We start from the raw sequence: 15420 nt of genomic DNA, 5'->3' as shown, positions 1-15420 counted from the left end.
TATTAGATTAATATTATTATATTATAGTAAGAAAACTACACTTTAATATATAAACATAAGAATGGAAGAGAAAGAAAGAACCTGAGAAGAGCTTAGTTGGAACTCTTTACCGGGATCATAGGGGCTATGCTCCCCTCTCTCTGTCTCAGTCCCAGCCAACGGCATAGCAACACCTACTCTTCCTTCTGATGCAGCCTTCCTGGATCCATAATTTGGCTTCCTCGTTTATTGATTGCTTGCAATCGCCACAACACCATTGAGTGAGCGTCATAGAATCCTCAAGGCGTGAAGTAGAAGTTCTTCTAACCTTGATTGTGTGTGTTCGTGCCCACTCCAATAGAGCATTTGGCCCTGTGAGCTTTGACTATGAAAGCTACCTATGTCAATCAGTATAGCCACTAGAGGGATTGGAACAGGTATATTCCTTCTCAGACAGTACTTTAAGACAAACACGGTTCACAAGGTGGATTTTCTATCTATTAGTTGACTACGGAGCTTCCTCATCCCGACCTATCTATATGTGAAAAGCTCTCCGCCAGAATCTTCGTAGTAGTAAGTCATGGGTTACAAGCTGTCCCTTCCTCAAACCACCCCGCAATAGATATAGGGTTTACCAACCTCAGGCATGGACATAGACACCAGATCATTTTGATCGAGGACCCATTTTTGGAATAAAAAGGATAGAGACCAGACGTAGTCCAATCGGAAGGTCGTGCTTTAGAGAAAGACTTGTGTTCTATAGGAACAGCTGCCTATGTTCACCCGGCTGCCCTGCCTGTCGCAGAACCGCTGTGAAGCATCCATTCTATTCAATTAGAAATAGCATCTATAACTAGTAGTAGACGGTTGCTTCGAGGTCTCACAGGTCCTGCTTAAGCGAAAATGTAGTTGTGGAAGTAGTCTTGCCCACTTTGCCTTACGCTCATAGAGATCTATAAGTATCCCTCTTGTCTAAGTAGGTAAGTACGCTCGGCCCAGTACTAAACTTTAGCATTAAAGCCAGAGTCCTTCTTTTCATGAATGTTCAGGAAGAAGAGAATCCCTAAGTGAGAATTGAATGCCATCCCATTTCCTAAAGAAAGAGATTTCCAATATACGTGAATCACGAAAGAACCAATGCTGTAACTTGCTTCATCCGGCATTATAAGTAATCAATGAGATTTTCTTCCTCGAGAACAAAAAGCTACACGAGGAGAGCCTTGTTTACTGATATGTTACTAAAAGACCAGAGGTGATGGCCTCTAAATTGCAGGGTATGGAAAGTGGGTGTTAATCAACAAGATTATCTACATTTGCGGAAACCACTACTGGAATAAAGTTAGATCTTTATTTCATTTCAAGGAAAAGTTTTAGGGTTTAGCCACCACTCAGACAGTAGTGAAAAATCAAACTAACTCTAGGCGAAAGTGCACGGAGGATCTGTGATTCCTCCTACCTTATGAGCCCTTACGAAATGCCATTTTGAATGATGGACAAATCATGGGTGTCGGCGGTCTAGTCAGAGCATTTTGGAGCGCCTGAGCGGGCAAAGTAGGTTGACCCGTCCCGAGGGGGAGGGAACAAACGGGCAATTGAACACCATAGGGCACAAACGAATCGCTAGTAACGACCTGTATATATCAGGCAAGAGGTGCTACTCCGACCCGGAATCCTGCGTGATGGTTGGTCACCTTACCAATAATCTTCTTAATGTTGGAGAAAATGAGGATCATTGACTTAAATTGGAATTGATACCTAGACTACTTGGTTCTAGCTTGCCACCCCGGAAGGCAACGTATACACAAGTATAGACTATAGGTAACACTATAGGGTACAGCCTTGGGTAGTCTTAGGGTTTTCCAAGATATGATATGATCGGGTTATTTATTAGAATTGGAAATAGCTAGACGAATAAGTAGGCTTTAAAAGGACGAATAAAGTAGGCCTTCTAACTCAAAGTACTCCAGCTTAAGGAAAGACATGCAACATTGGTGATCAACGTATGGAATTTCCGCTATTCCGTTCCGGGAAAACACTTGTTTTTTCACGTTTTTCCTTTGCTGTTCTTTCCTGGATTTTTTGTTGATGATTCTTCCCCTTAAAAAAAGCTTTTCCCTATAAAAAATATGTGGCCCTTTTCTTTCCCGAAAAGGCATTCATTGTTCGTTCTGTGCCAGGAACCAGATTTGAACTGGTGACACGAGGATTTTCAATCCTCTGCTCTACCAACTGAGCTATCCTGACTATTTATTGTGCATCATCCTAGTAGAGTACTTGTATCTATGTCAATTAAAGGGACTAAAAAAGAAAAAAGTATTCTCAAATTGGACTTAGTAAATATCAGGATAATGATATGGATTGTGAATGACTTACTTAATAATAGGGATTATGCCTATACTATAATATGTTCATTTGTATGAATGGGATAAGATCCAAAGAAGTCAGTTCGGATCCGTTTGTGAAAGAGTAGAATAAGAAAGATAGTGAATCTTGTTTGAACCATTAATGAAAAATAGAGGTTGGTACAATAGTTAGGAAGTAAAATGGGCTTTTTATTGGGGATAGAGGGACTTGACTTGAACCCTCACGATTTAGAAAGTCGACGGATTTTCCTCTTACTAGAAATTTCATTGTGGTCGGTAACGTTGGTGAATTAACAGAAACGGAAAGAGAGGGATTCGAACCCTCGGTAAACAAAAGCCTACATAGCAGTTCCAATGCTACGCCTTGAACCACTCGGCCATCTCTCCTACATAATCTTATTATTGACCAGAAACTGAGTGAATAGCGAGTTTTCGTATCACTAAAGTACAGGTACAACCGATCACGGGTTCCATAGGGATTTTGACTTCCTTTCCAATTTCATATTTCTCAACAACAACTTCTCTCATCCCCACGGATCTATTCAAAATTCTGGAATCGTCCCATGTTTCTATTTCGATTGTATGGCGTGGCGTATACACGTTATGCAAACAGAACATATGGTTACTTTACTCTATTTTCTCATGGCTTGTTAAACCTTTCTTTTTTCTTTTTGGATCATAACCAAATAAAAACTTCTCGAGTTATCAGAATCCATAGTCAAATTCAGTCCTTGGTTATTCAAGTTAGATGAAATAGTAATAGTTTGGCTCACATTGGTATACTCCGAAATCCAATCTGATTCAAATATTGAATATCTCTCCTTGTCGGGACAATTTAAGCAGAATAAAATATCTATTATTGATTTTTTAGAATCGAATTAGTCTGTTTTTTTGCTATTTCGTACTGTATAATTCCTTTGTTTATGGGATCATTTTCCCCGAGGGTTTCCAATCAATGGGGGCGTAGTATAGGTAGTTAGAGAGTGTAGGCTCCCCTAGCTTGAATTCTTTTTACCCATTCTTTGAGAGTGATAGGTTTGATTTTTCCGTACCGTAATAGAAGAGCTCAGAAGAAAGACCTAATTATATAAAAACACGACCATTCAAGCTAAAGATCAGAGGATCCGTAATAGGACTCTCATAGACTTGCCGGGAAATAGAAAATTTGGAATCGGCTTTTCTTTTGCGCTAAAAAAAACTTGAGGCCTTTTCCCTTATTATATGGCATATCCATACTTTAATAACCTAGTGCCTGATCGATTGAAAGCAATATTTACTGTCAGATAGAGAGATGCTGATAGGAAAAAGGATGGTATTTACTTATTCTCAAGAATATATAGAAAGGGAAAAGCTTAATAGCCACTATTGATCCCCTGAACAGAGAACATGATTCGGGATCAGGTGCGATGTGAAGAGGTAGCCTAGCCTTTTATGAGAGTCAATTGGGAAGTGGAAAGGCAAAACCATTAGTTTAAGTTCCCGGCTTTAGTCCTCTGTGAAGTTCAGTCAACCATTTGAGTAAATTTGGAGTAAATAGTAAGACTTCGGATCGCACCATTCATAATGTCGCATCTCAATACTTGGCATCTTTTTCCCACTGCTGGCTCAGAAATTCGCCTTGGTTTCACCGGAATTCGTTTATTTCATTCATTAATTCGTTCTGATAGCTACGCAGAGGTCTTTCCTTACGACTCCCGTGCTTAATACGAAAAGCGGTTCTTGTGTGAAAAGTGCCAACTGACTATCTCCTTATTTTCTGATTGTTCTTCCGATAGGAATATTCCCTTAATCAGCTAACCTGGCCCAAGCATAACAATAGTGCATTTCCCCCTTATGGTACGATTTACATATCTTCTACCTCTGCTACTTCTGTTCAGGAAGGTTAGTTTAGGCACTCCATCCCTGAGGGCTGCATCAGCTTATCTTTCTAGAAATCCCAGCTATAAGCTAGATCGGTATAAATAGGGCATTAAGCAGCAATAACAGAGATAGCATCCATGAGTTTTTTAATCCATCCTTTAGCATCGCCTGACTCGGACAAGGTGTTTCCTTCCTTCGCAATACCCGGCCAGGGCAATGTAGCTATCCCAATAAGATATGAAAGCTGGGCCACACCTGAGCAAGGAACTTATACATAGAAGTAACAGTAAATGTGCAAGATTTGGACCACTGCCATTTCCTTAAACCATCAATCAACAAATTGAAATAGAGATATCGGTATCTTTCAATCTGCCACAAGGATCTAGTCGCCAGTATCTTTGCCTTCTTCCCAACTTATCCCAGCATTCCTTGTAAGTGTTGCTATCACTATTTCTCCCTCCGGTGGCCTTGAGGCGTCTCAATCAATCGGTGTATCCGCCACAGGACACACCTCCTTCTCTCAACCATCTGAACAAGAAGATTTTAGCACTAACCCTCCTGCAGCTTTCTTTCCGACTGAAGTACCGCTTTTCTTTGCACTACTTTCGAACCGTATCAGGAACAAGAGCTTATGTGTTGCTTTCTTTTCGCAGTAGCCGCCCCCAGGGGTCATTACTTGATGAAGAGTGCTTCCCCTTTGAGCACCTTACCTTGGCCATCAATATAATTAATCCATCCTGCCTGTCTAGATATTGCTGTTAATACACAGGTTGATTGTATGACTATGGCATACTGAGTTCTGGCTCCTAGCTGACATACTGAATACAGCATCGAAGCGGGTCTATCTTATTCCGATGTAACGATTCCATTGAATATTGTGATAGCATCCTTGATTTCAGCTAGCTATTCTCAGTGATATGCTTGCTCCTCTTGGATTTCATTCCATGATAAGTATGTATTGGAAGTTGGAATGCCTAAAGTATTGGTGCATTAGGGTCCTCTTAAGCCTTGTTTCCTTCTTGATCTTACCTTTCCGTTGCTATCACTCGCTCTAGCCTCTCCTGGCCAGAGCTCCCTCTATCAACAACACCCTCACACGATTGATTCCCTGGATAAGTATGGCTCATATAAGGTATCCTGATCATAGTAATTGTATCATATCTCCTTCTCCTATTGATCTTACCATCCCTCGAGTCCAAGTCTCGGGATGGCGCTTATTAAGGTCATGTTTCCCCTTGACAGGATCTTCCAGTTCTGGTATCCCTGAAGAGCATTTCCTAGTATGTATTTACTAACCTTAAATGATAGGAGCCGTATTTAGATAGATATCCTATAAATCTATTGATTTTCATTAGCTTGTAAATTCCTTGTGTGAAATAACTCAGAAATTCATTATGCTAAACTTGTATCTATGCAGTACTGTTTAATGTGGAAGAAGTGTTTTTGTTACTAACAACATAGAAACCATGATACCGGTGCATAAGCATGAAAAACACACTTTGTGATCAGATTGATCAAGGTTGTAGTCATTCAAATTTACTACTTCGTTAAATGATGGCTGTTTAAAGGTGTCTACCATAGTTTGTTTGGACAATGTCCTTAGTAATCAGGTATGTGACCTTCTTATAACCCACGGCATCGGCATGATAGGTGTTAAATACATCCAGTGATGGTGGAGCTAAATCAGCAGGTTTTATATATGGATCCCAAGGTATATACTTATACCAGACAGTACAAAATAACCCTGCGTATACTAGAAAAGCAAAATAACCATACACATACGACTTAGAATTCTCATCATAAAATGGTATTACTACTTCAACCAACTTGTTTATGATTTCACGTTTCAAAAGGGATTTCAAACCAAGACCGCTATGTGAGAATCGCTGAATAACGTCAAAAGTATCCCTTAAGTAAATATTATCGATAAAAAATAAACCTAGCGAATCATTTATTTCTTTAAACTTATCAAATATATACATTTATATTGTCGCCAGCCTACCTGAGCGTGGAACAAATATTTTATATATACATATTCCATAACTAGAGTTCCATAATTGTGAAACGTGGTATATGGTCATACGCTAACTCCTATTTGAAAGTCGTGTGGCTCTCTAACAAACATGGAAAAAAAAACCTATCCTCGGCATCCAACTGTTATAAAAGAATGGAAGCACAATTGTTGTTGGACCTATAAACCCTATTATTTTGGCAATAAAACCATTTAGACCTCTTTGATCTAAATTGGTAAATGTTTTTCGATTTTTCACAAATCTATCAATAGGTGAATTCAAGTAGGAAGTCCAACCACTATTGGAACTATCTCCACCGTTTGAACTACCACCACCCCATATAAAATGGTGGATTATACCATGATCGTCGTGCTTAGGTGCACTAGTTTTCACATTTGGATTTGTTCCATCATTAGTGGAACTAGAACCATCATTAGGGTTAGGGGAAGTAGAAGTAGATGCATCATTACTGCCACTAGATGCATCATTGTTGATAGGTTCTTTAGCTCCTTCCTCATCCGTTATATCTTTTTTCTTGGATTTCTTATTATTGTGGAGTTTTTTATCATCATCTTTTTCCCCGTCTCTATTGTATAACGAATTAAGTATCTTCTTAATGGATTGAAAGAATTTCTTCATGATAACAGTATTTTCTATTACTCTCTTATTGGTGGATTTCCTCCGCTTAATTTCGAAATTTACCCAGCCTTTTGAGTACTAGGATCTCCCCCTTATCCTAGCAGATCGGTACCCAGACCATATCCTTGGGCAGCTCGGATGTATCTATCTTTTTGTTCAGATCACATCATCTCGAGCGCGGAATCTTATTAGTGGATCAGAAGACTATGGTGACCCGTAGATCTTCAGATGTTGATTTGCAGAGCAGGGCCGGAATGCGGGGATTGCATTCTTCGAAAAGTATCATATCTTCTTTCCCTAGGGAGAAAGCAGAAACCAGAAACGAGTGGAGGTTCAATCTCTCACCCAAAGCAATTGGGGCTGGTGGAATCTTCCCCTATAGACTCCGAAAAATCATCGTGTACCTTTCCCCTATAGACTCCGAAAAAGCAGCGTGTACCTTTCCCTAAATCCTTCTCCCGTGCATGCTATTCTCGTGTTCCGTGATTAGAAAAGACCTGTTTCTTGTTTTCTTTGAGGTAATAAACGAGCTGTATCCCGCTTTGCCTATCTTGATGTGGAATCTATCGTTGAGCACCCATGAATGCAGGTAGAAGGTGTTTTTTCTTAACTCTTTCCAGACCTCAGCTTGATTGGACTTCGTCAGCTCTTGTCGTTCAGCTTCCTCTCTCCTCTCTCATCTTGTCTCTCCGTAGACGGCGTTAAAAAGTAAACAGACTTAAAGCAAAGTAGGTTCGATCCTTGTGTTCTATTATATGAAGTAGAAGAAGAAAGAGCCGGGGGGATGGTCTTGGCACCCATGGGTTAATGGTGAAAGCGCTCAAGGAAATAGGGAATGGAATATTCAAATCGATCAGAAGTGCTATGCTTTATGTAATCAGGCTGAAGGCTAACATCTCGCGAGTAGGCCGAGCTAGGATAAGAATTCCAATCAAAAAAGAAGTATGAATTGGGCCCAAAATCACTACTTTACTACCTATGTCGCGTGTCGCGCCACCTAGTACGATAGACTTTTTGCGGGAAAAGAGCAGGTTTTGCCCCAACTTGGACCCAGGGAAACCAAAGAAGAGCTAGTTTCGCCCTGTTTAGTTAGCGGTGGATGAGCTGATTTCTTTTCACTCTTGTTTCAGAGATACAAAACAAAAGTATAGTGTAGAACGCAATGTTTGAGCTCCAGGCTTTTACGATTCTTCTGATTGACTTCTCTTCTCTGCTCCTAGCTCCGAATGCCAGTATGTAGAGAAGTGATGGAAAGGGTTGTGCTCTTTCATTTGAGAAACTTCCAACCAAAATAGGAATGTTAGAATAGAATATTTAGATACAGGTCCCTTATGAATACTGTACTGAGTAAGATTCATTGAAGAAATGCTTCTCCGAAGCAATAAGTTTGTGGCACAAGCATAGTCTTCTGCTAACCTAGCCTTTCCCATCTTTCTATTAAAACGAATGTAGCTAACGTGAACTAAAAGCAAGCTCTTGTTCGAGGAAGTAGAAATTGTTAGTTGTTGCTAGCTTGAACTGAGTTGTTCCTGTTGGTGCTAGGGTTGCCAAGGGAGTTGTAGCGAGATGCTGCTAATGCAGCTATTTCTGATGTCCAGACGATGCAGCGAAAGTGAAAAGAAAAAGATATGATGCTTAGACCGTTCAGACAGGGATGATGGATTTCTAGATATAGGGTTTATTTGAATGTCTGGCCAAATGCTTACTTTCGTTATGCTTGTCCTGCAAAGCTAGATCTATGGTTTGGTTGCTTTGAATGTCTGTTCCGCCTCTGACCCGGCCCTTACCTCTTTCTTGACTCGGTTTTTCGCAGGGGCATCGAATTCTTTGACAAAAGAAACGCCAGTTTCAAAAGGAATGGCACCGAAAGGTGTCAGATGATGATTGAACTGAACTATCTGAATCTGAAACCGCCGACCCGACTCATGCTTTTTTGGACTCCGCTTTTGCAGGATCCTGTGAGGCATCGAATTCTTTGGCAAGTCTCTTCTTGTTAGTGTTGTACGCATTTTATTCCTTCGCCCGACATGCTTTCGTGATAAAAGAATCATAGCAACATAGCGTGAGGTTCCATAGGTTGATGAGCCTAATCAGTCGTGTAAGCTATTTACTACAGCCGTCTTAGATGGCCCCAGGTATCCTCTTCGGCTTGATCTTTCCTTTGCTTCGATCGCCAACTTGCACTTCCTTATTCCACTATTGCGATATCTTTGTCCTGGACAAAGACCAAGAGCTGGTGCAGGTGAAAGAATAGCTTATGGGGCTGGAGTCAAAGGAGCTTTCATAGACATAGAAATCATAATAGAAAGAGTGGGCCTGCGAGCAGCGAGTGCCCTTTGTAAGTTGCGAGCCTGCCTTACCGCCCCCCCCCCTTTCTTTTTTGAATTAGAAAGAAGGGATGAATTAGAAAGAAAGAGATCAGGTTATTTATGATCGGAGAAAAGGAAGGGGCATGGTTGATGTGTCACTGGGGAACCCATAGGAAGGGGAGACGACCGGCCTCATTCACATCTGAAATCGCCAACATGAACACAAACGAAATCGTCTGAATTTCGTATAGTAAGAAAAAAAGGAAACAAGTAAAAAAGCATGGTCCCCGGGGATAGGTACTTCATCCGGCGCGGTATCATTGCTGAGCGATCGCTCGCTATCTGGAAATGGAGTGTTAGTTTCAAATAGAGATTGTGTGGGTGTGAAGTGTACTGAAGATAGGCTTTTGAATTAACTCTGCGATTTGGAAGACGGGGGAAATGAAAGTAGAAGAAGTTATCGAAACTCGGAACCACATGTTCAATCTTTTTTTAGCGATTTCCCCAGAGATCTTTATCATTAACGCAACCTTCATTTTGCTCATTCATGGAGTTGTATTTAGTACCTCTAAGAAAGATGATTATCCACCATTAGTTAGTAATGTGGGTTGGCTTGGATTACTTAGTGTTGCGCGCCTAGGAGGGCAGCGCGCTTGGGATGCGGAGGAGCTATTATCGCCCAGCTCCCTAACCTAATGCGGCCGGACCGCAGGGAACCTTAGCATGGGGGGACGTCCTAATCCTTTTGCCGCCGCAAGGCCGGCTAATCGTACGCAGCAGGAGCAAGGGAACTCCCCTGGTTCAGGAAGGCACATGAGTCCGAACGCTATTATGAATGTGCGACCGACACTACACTACGTAGGTACATGTGCATGCAGGTGAGGCGTCGGTCGGTCCTAGAAATGGCGGCAGCTAGCGAGGAGTTAACGACCGGACGTGCTGCAACCTAGGGATCACCAGGCAGCTCTTTCGCTCTATAGGGATATCGGGGGGGGCATAGCACAATTCTTCTTGGAGGAGGGTTTTGGTTTGCCCAGGTGACTAACCCTGCCATAATATACTCCCGCCAATTCTATTGCACCGGCAACCGAAGTCGAACATACATACGACGATCTTCATGCGTGAAGGGACGGGAGGAAAGAAAGGGCGGTAGATGATAATGCGAAAGGGCGCCGCGTCTGGCTTGATAGTAAAGCCAAAGAAAGACGCCCCAAGACAAGATACAACTGTTGGTAAGGGGACATGATCAATAGAACCTGGCTGGATCCGGGCTAGGATAGTGGCGCCCATTCCTAACCAGTTCTGAAAAGGTTCACTCATGCTGGAGGTACTAACCACTTAGTGATCGGTCCGCTAGTTCACGCAAATCCAAAGAAGTTATCACGGACGAGCCACATGCAGGGAAACTTGCACGTGTGGTTCTGGCCGGGCTTTCCTTCAGTATCTAATAACCTTGCTTCTGCTCGCCGCTGGCGCACCTCTCCTAACTATTGCCCATTTATTCTGGAATAATTTTTTTAGGAGGGACAATTTTACATATTTCTGCCAAATCCTTCTATTATTAAGTACGGCTGGTACCATTTCGATGTGTTTCGATTTTTTCGAAAAAGAGAGGTTTGATGCTTCTGAATTCATTGTATTAATTCCACTTCCTACTCGCAGTATTCTCTTAATGATCCCGGCTCATGATTTAATTGCCATGTATTTAGCTATTGAGCTTCAAAGTTTATGTTTTTATGTGATCGCAGCATCAAAAAGAAAGTCTGAATTTTCCACGGAAGCCGGCTCAAAATATTTGATCTTAGGTGCATTTCCCTCTGGAATATTATTGTTCGGGTGCGACCGGACTACTACCGATCAATTTTTTGGAACTTATTTATAGACTTGTAGAGACCCTCTACGTAGTTGTAATTCTAGGGCAATCGATCCACTTTCCCCATAGCCCTAAGGCTGTGTCTCGATCTCCTACGCGCGAAAGATAAGATACGGGAGACGGGGTCCTATGGTATGGGTCTTCGACCCTTGGTCTAATTCCACGACGGAGAGTCGGCGTGGCGTAAAGTGAAGATTGGGGGGAATAGAGCGAAATCCCCGTCTGGGGTATTCCGAAGGTGTAACCTAGGCAACGAAAAAGGGGCCTGATACTTCAACTAAAGGAGCGACCTGTTGGTTCACCAAACCCCGACCCAGTGTCACACGTTCTCCAGGTCCGAAGGGATCCAGTGCCCAACTACCGACTCCTCCCGGAATTGCGTTATCGGAGCCGAGCCAGGAATAGCCGTTAGTGGACACCTACCACTTTTCACCGGTTAGAGAGGCCCTCTTTAATACATTAAGAAAATATGTTCACAGGGGCCAGAAAGACTCGGTCATAGGAACTTAGACCACCTACGCGCTGGTAAACGAAAACCACCTCGACCGGATCTACCGAACGAAGAAGGCCGCCCCGTCGAAAGAATTAACACGCCAAAAGGGCCACCAGCTTTCCCCCAAAAAGGGGAGATCCGCTGCTTACTGCTCACGGAAACATCCGACCTTATGGTCAAGTCATCCGCCTATCTTTTTGATCTCATTCATTTTCCGATCGCATAAAAAGTCATGAGATCAAAAAAGAAATGTGAGAATGTAGTTACAGATGTAAAAAAAGTCAATATCTCGTTCTCTTGTTCTTAAATCATGAATTGGATGATGTGCGTTTCATCAAGTATGAACATATTGCATTTTTTGCTATGCAATTTCAGTACCGGATCGACGTCCATTTATTTCTGTGTCCTCATCCGCGTGTATGTCTGTGTTAGATAGGCTCTGGAAGGCCTTACTTTACTAACAGGTAGGGCGCGTTACTTTTATTCCTTTTTTGCTGCTTACCCGCATGTTTAGATTATTTACTTGCCCTTTCACTTTTTCTTCGGCTGTCACCAACTTTGTTCAATGCTAGTCCCTAACCCATGAATAAGGGCTCCGCTGGCTACCGGGTTCAGAGAAGTTTGTAAGCTCTTTATCTTTTTTCGTTTTTCGCCACCTCCTGTGTCTTTCCGTTTAAGGTCTTTAATTCGGCATTAGCTTCGTTAGAGAAAGCCATGCGTGAACTACAAAGCATGGGATCCTGAACACCACGAAAGAAAGCGTACTACTTTTCAATAAGGTCCGACTTCAGAGAGGAGAGACATGAACTTGTTTTAGGCGTAGAAAAGGCATACGGTATGAAAGATTGATTGAAAAGAGGTAGGGACTGGTCTCGCTGCTAAGGGAGAAGGAGACCTCTGTCGGAGCAAGCTAAATAGCCCACTTTATATCGTCGATTTTAGGTAAGGCACTCGATCAAGCCTATACATCCGGGAATTTAGCTCCAAACCAAAGACGACTTGCTTTGCTGCATTTCTTGGGCCGGGGCTTTACTTGATTTTGGCGAAAGAAAGGCCATATGATCTACTTTCTGGTGCCGGTCCCTTCACAAAGATAGCCCCTTCTTGCTCTTATTCTTATTCTTATTCTTATTCGGTGGAATACAAGAGTTCTGAAGCTCCTTTCTTTCAAGTGAAAGTTGCCTATCTTTCTTGGTTCGGAATCCAATCCAGTTGAAAACAAACAATTGCCCGGTGGCAAAGTCAGATGAAAGGCTAGGAGTGTAAACCACGTACGAGCGTGGCGCAGAAAGCGAAATGTTTTGCAGCGAGTCAAGCATAATACGATCAAAAGGAAATGGGGTCGATGCTAAAAATCAAACAGTTCCCCAGAGGGGGCCCCGGGTTGAAAGAGCGAGCTACATTCTTTCATAGAAGACAGAAAATAAGAGGACTGACGCTTTCTTACTTCATCTTAATATAGGGATTATAGCATTGGAATTATGTAATTTGAATGGATTGAGTACATCAAGATGAAGAAATTAACGTAATAAGCGATATTCTCAAAAGATTCGGTATCTAACAAGGGATTTGGAAAGTTGCTGGTAATGATAAAGGATATGCTTCCAAAGGACAACGAATTGCCCGAGAGTACGTACCAAGCAAAGAAGGATGTCTGCCCTCTAGGGTTAGAGGTGCAGAAGATACATGCATGCCCTAATGATTGCATCCTCTACCGCGGTGGGTACGAGGATTTGAACGCTTGCCCGGTATGCGGTGCATTGCGCTATAAGATCAGCCGCGATGACCTTGGTGATGTCGAGGGCGAGCGCCCCAGGAAGAATATTCCTGCCAAGGTGATGTGGTATGCTCCTATAATACCACGGTTGAAACGTTTGTTCCAAAACAAAGAGCATGCCAAGGCGATGCGATGGCACAGACAAGACCGTAAGAAAGACGAAAAGTTGAGAGTACCCGCTGACGGGTCGCAGTGGAGAAAAATCGAAAGAAAGTACGGGAAGGAGTTTGCAGATGACGCAAGGAACGTATGGTTTGGTCTAAGCGCAGATGGCATTAATCCTTTTGGGGAGCAGAGCAGCAACCATAGCACCTGGCCTGTGAATCTATGTTTGTATAACCTTCCTCCTTGGTTGTGCATGAAGCGGAAGTTCATTATGATGCCAGTGCTCATCCAAGGCCCTAAGCAACCCGGCAATGACATTGATGTGTCCCTAAGGCCATTAGTTGAAGAACTCTTACAACTGTGGAATGGAACAGGTGTACGTGCGTGGGATGAGCACATGGGGGAAGAATTTGACCTAAAGGCATTGCTGTTCGTGACCATCAATGATTGGCCTGCTCTCAGTAACCTTTCAGGACAGACAAACAAGGGATACCGCGCATGCACGCACTGTTTGGACGATACCGACAGTATATATTTGGCTAATTGTAAGAAGAATGTGTACCTGGGACATCGTCGATTTCTTCCGAGCAGGCATCCCGTAAGAAATAAAGGCAAGCATTTCAAAGGTGAGGCGGATCACCGGACGAAGCCTCGCCACCGTACTGGTGCTGATGTACATGATATGGTCAAGGATTTGAAGGTGGTCTTTGGAAAGGGTCCTGGTGGACAACCTGTTCCGAATGACGCTGAGGGACACGCACCCATGTGGAAGAAGAAATCTATATTTTGGGACCTGCCCTATTGGAAAGACCTAGAGGTCCGCTCCGCAATCGACGTGATGCACGTGACGAAGAATCTTTGTGTGACCCTGCTTGGCTTCTTGGGCGTGTATGGGAAGACAAAAGATACACATGAGGCATGGGAGGACCAGCAACGTATGCACGGAAAAGACGGCATACATCAGGGTCATGCAAGCTACGCTCTTACCAAAGAAGAGAAGGAAATCTTCTTTGAATGCCTGCTTAGTATTAAGGTACTGTCTGGCTTCTCGTCAAATATAAAGGGAATAATAAACATGGCAGAGAAAAAGTTCCAGAACCTAAAGTCTCATGACTGCCACATGATTATGACACAACTGCTTCCGGTTGCATTGAGGGGGCTTCTACCGGAAAACGTTCGATTAGCCATTGTGAAGCTATGTGCATTTCTCAATGCAATCTCTCAGAAGGTAATCGATCTAGAAATCATACCAAGGTTAGAGAATGATTTGGTGCAATGTCTTGTCAGTTTCGAGTTGGTGTTCCCACCATCCTTCTTCAACATCATGACGCACGTCCTAGTTCACCTATGCGAAGAGATTAACATTTTGGGTCCTGTATTTCTACACAATATGTTCCCCTTTGAGAGGTTCATGGGAGTCTTAAAGAAATATGTTCATAACCGTGCTAGGCCAGAAGGAAGAATCTCCAAGGGCCATGAAAATGAGGAGGTCATTGAGTTTTGTATTGACTTTACTCCTGACCTTAAGCCGATTGGTGTTCCTGAATCGCGGCATAAGGGCAGACTGGATGGAAAAGGCATGCTAGGAGGGGAACAAATAATATGTATGGACGGACATTCTCTCACTGAAGCACACTACACAGTTCTACAGAATTCCGCCTTGTTGGCTCCGTATATGGATGAACACAAGAATTTGCTACGCTCCAAACACCCAGAGCGGTCTGATGACTGGATTACACGTGAACAAACCAGGAGTTTCGTCAGCTGGTTGCAGACACGTACCATGCATGACACCTCTATTGAAGATGACATGTACTTGTTGTCCCAGTTACCATCTTTGAATATAATGACTTTCAAAGGGTACGAGATAAATGGTAATACATTTTACACGATCGCCCAATATAAGAAGAGCACCAACCAAAACAGTGGTGTCCGCTTTGATGCAGAAACCAAGACAGGAAAGGAAACATATTATGGTTATATACAGGACATATGGGAACTTGACTATCG

The 15420-nt window shown here is 42.7% G+C and overlaps 1 protein-coding gene and 1 non-coding gene across 2 annotated transcripts; one reads left to right on the top strand and one right to left on the bottom strand.

Annotated features, from left to right (window-relative positions):
- Positions 1–2642: 2642 nt before the first annotated feature.
- Positions 2643–2729, bottom strand: TRNAS-GGA (transfer RNA serine (anticodon GGA)). The gene has a single exon. It is a non-coding gene; the product is annotated as a tRNA-Ser (tRNA).
- A 6838-nt stretch (positions 2730–9567) lies between these two features.
- Positions 9568–11705, top strand: LOC147982057 (NADH-ubiquinone oxidoreductase chain 2-like). Its single transcript, XM_087514210.1, has 2 exons — positions 9568–9789; positions 10604–11705. Exons 1-2 carry the CDS (start codon positions 9604–9606, stop codon positions 11042–11044), a joined length of 627 nt encoding a protein of 208 aa, XP_087370336.1. The 5' UTR covers positions 9568–9603; the 3' UTR covers positions 11045–11705.
- Positions 11706–15420: the final 3715 nt, after the last annotated feature.

Source organism: Triticum urartu, chromosome 3A, assembly GCF_056163025.1.
Source record: "Triticum urartu cultivar PI428250 chromosome 3A, HENAU_Tu73, whole genome shotgun sequence".
Taxonomy (NCBI): Eukaryota; Viridiplantae; Streptophyta; class Magnoliopsida; order Poales; family Poaceae; genus Triticum; species Triticum urartu.
Note: the sequence above shows the minus strand (reverse complement) of the source record. Positions and strands in the feature narration are given on the sequence as shown.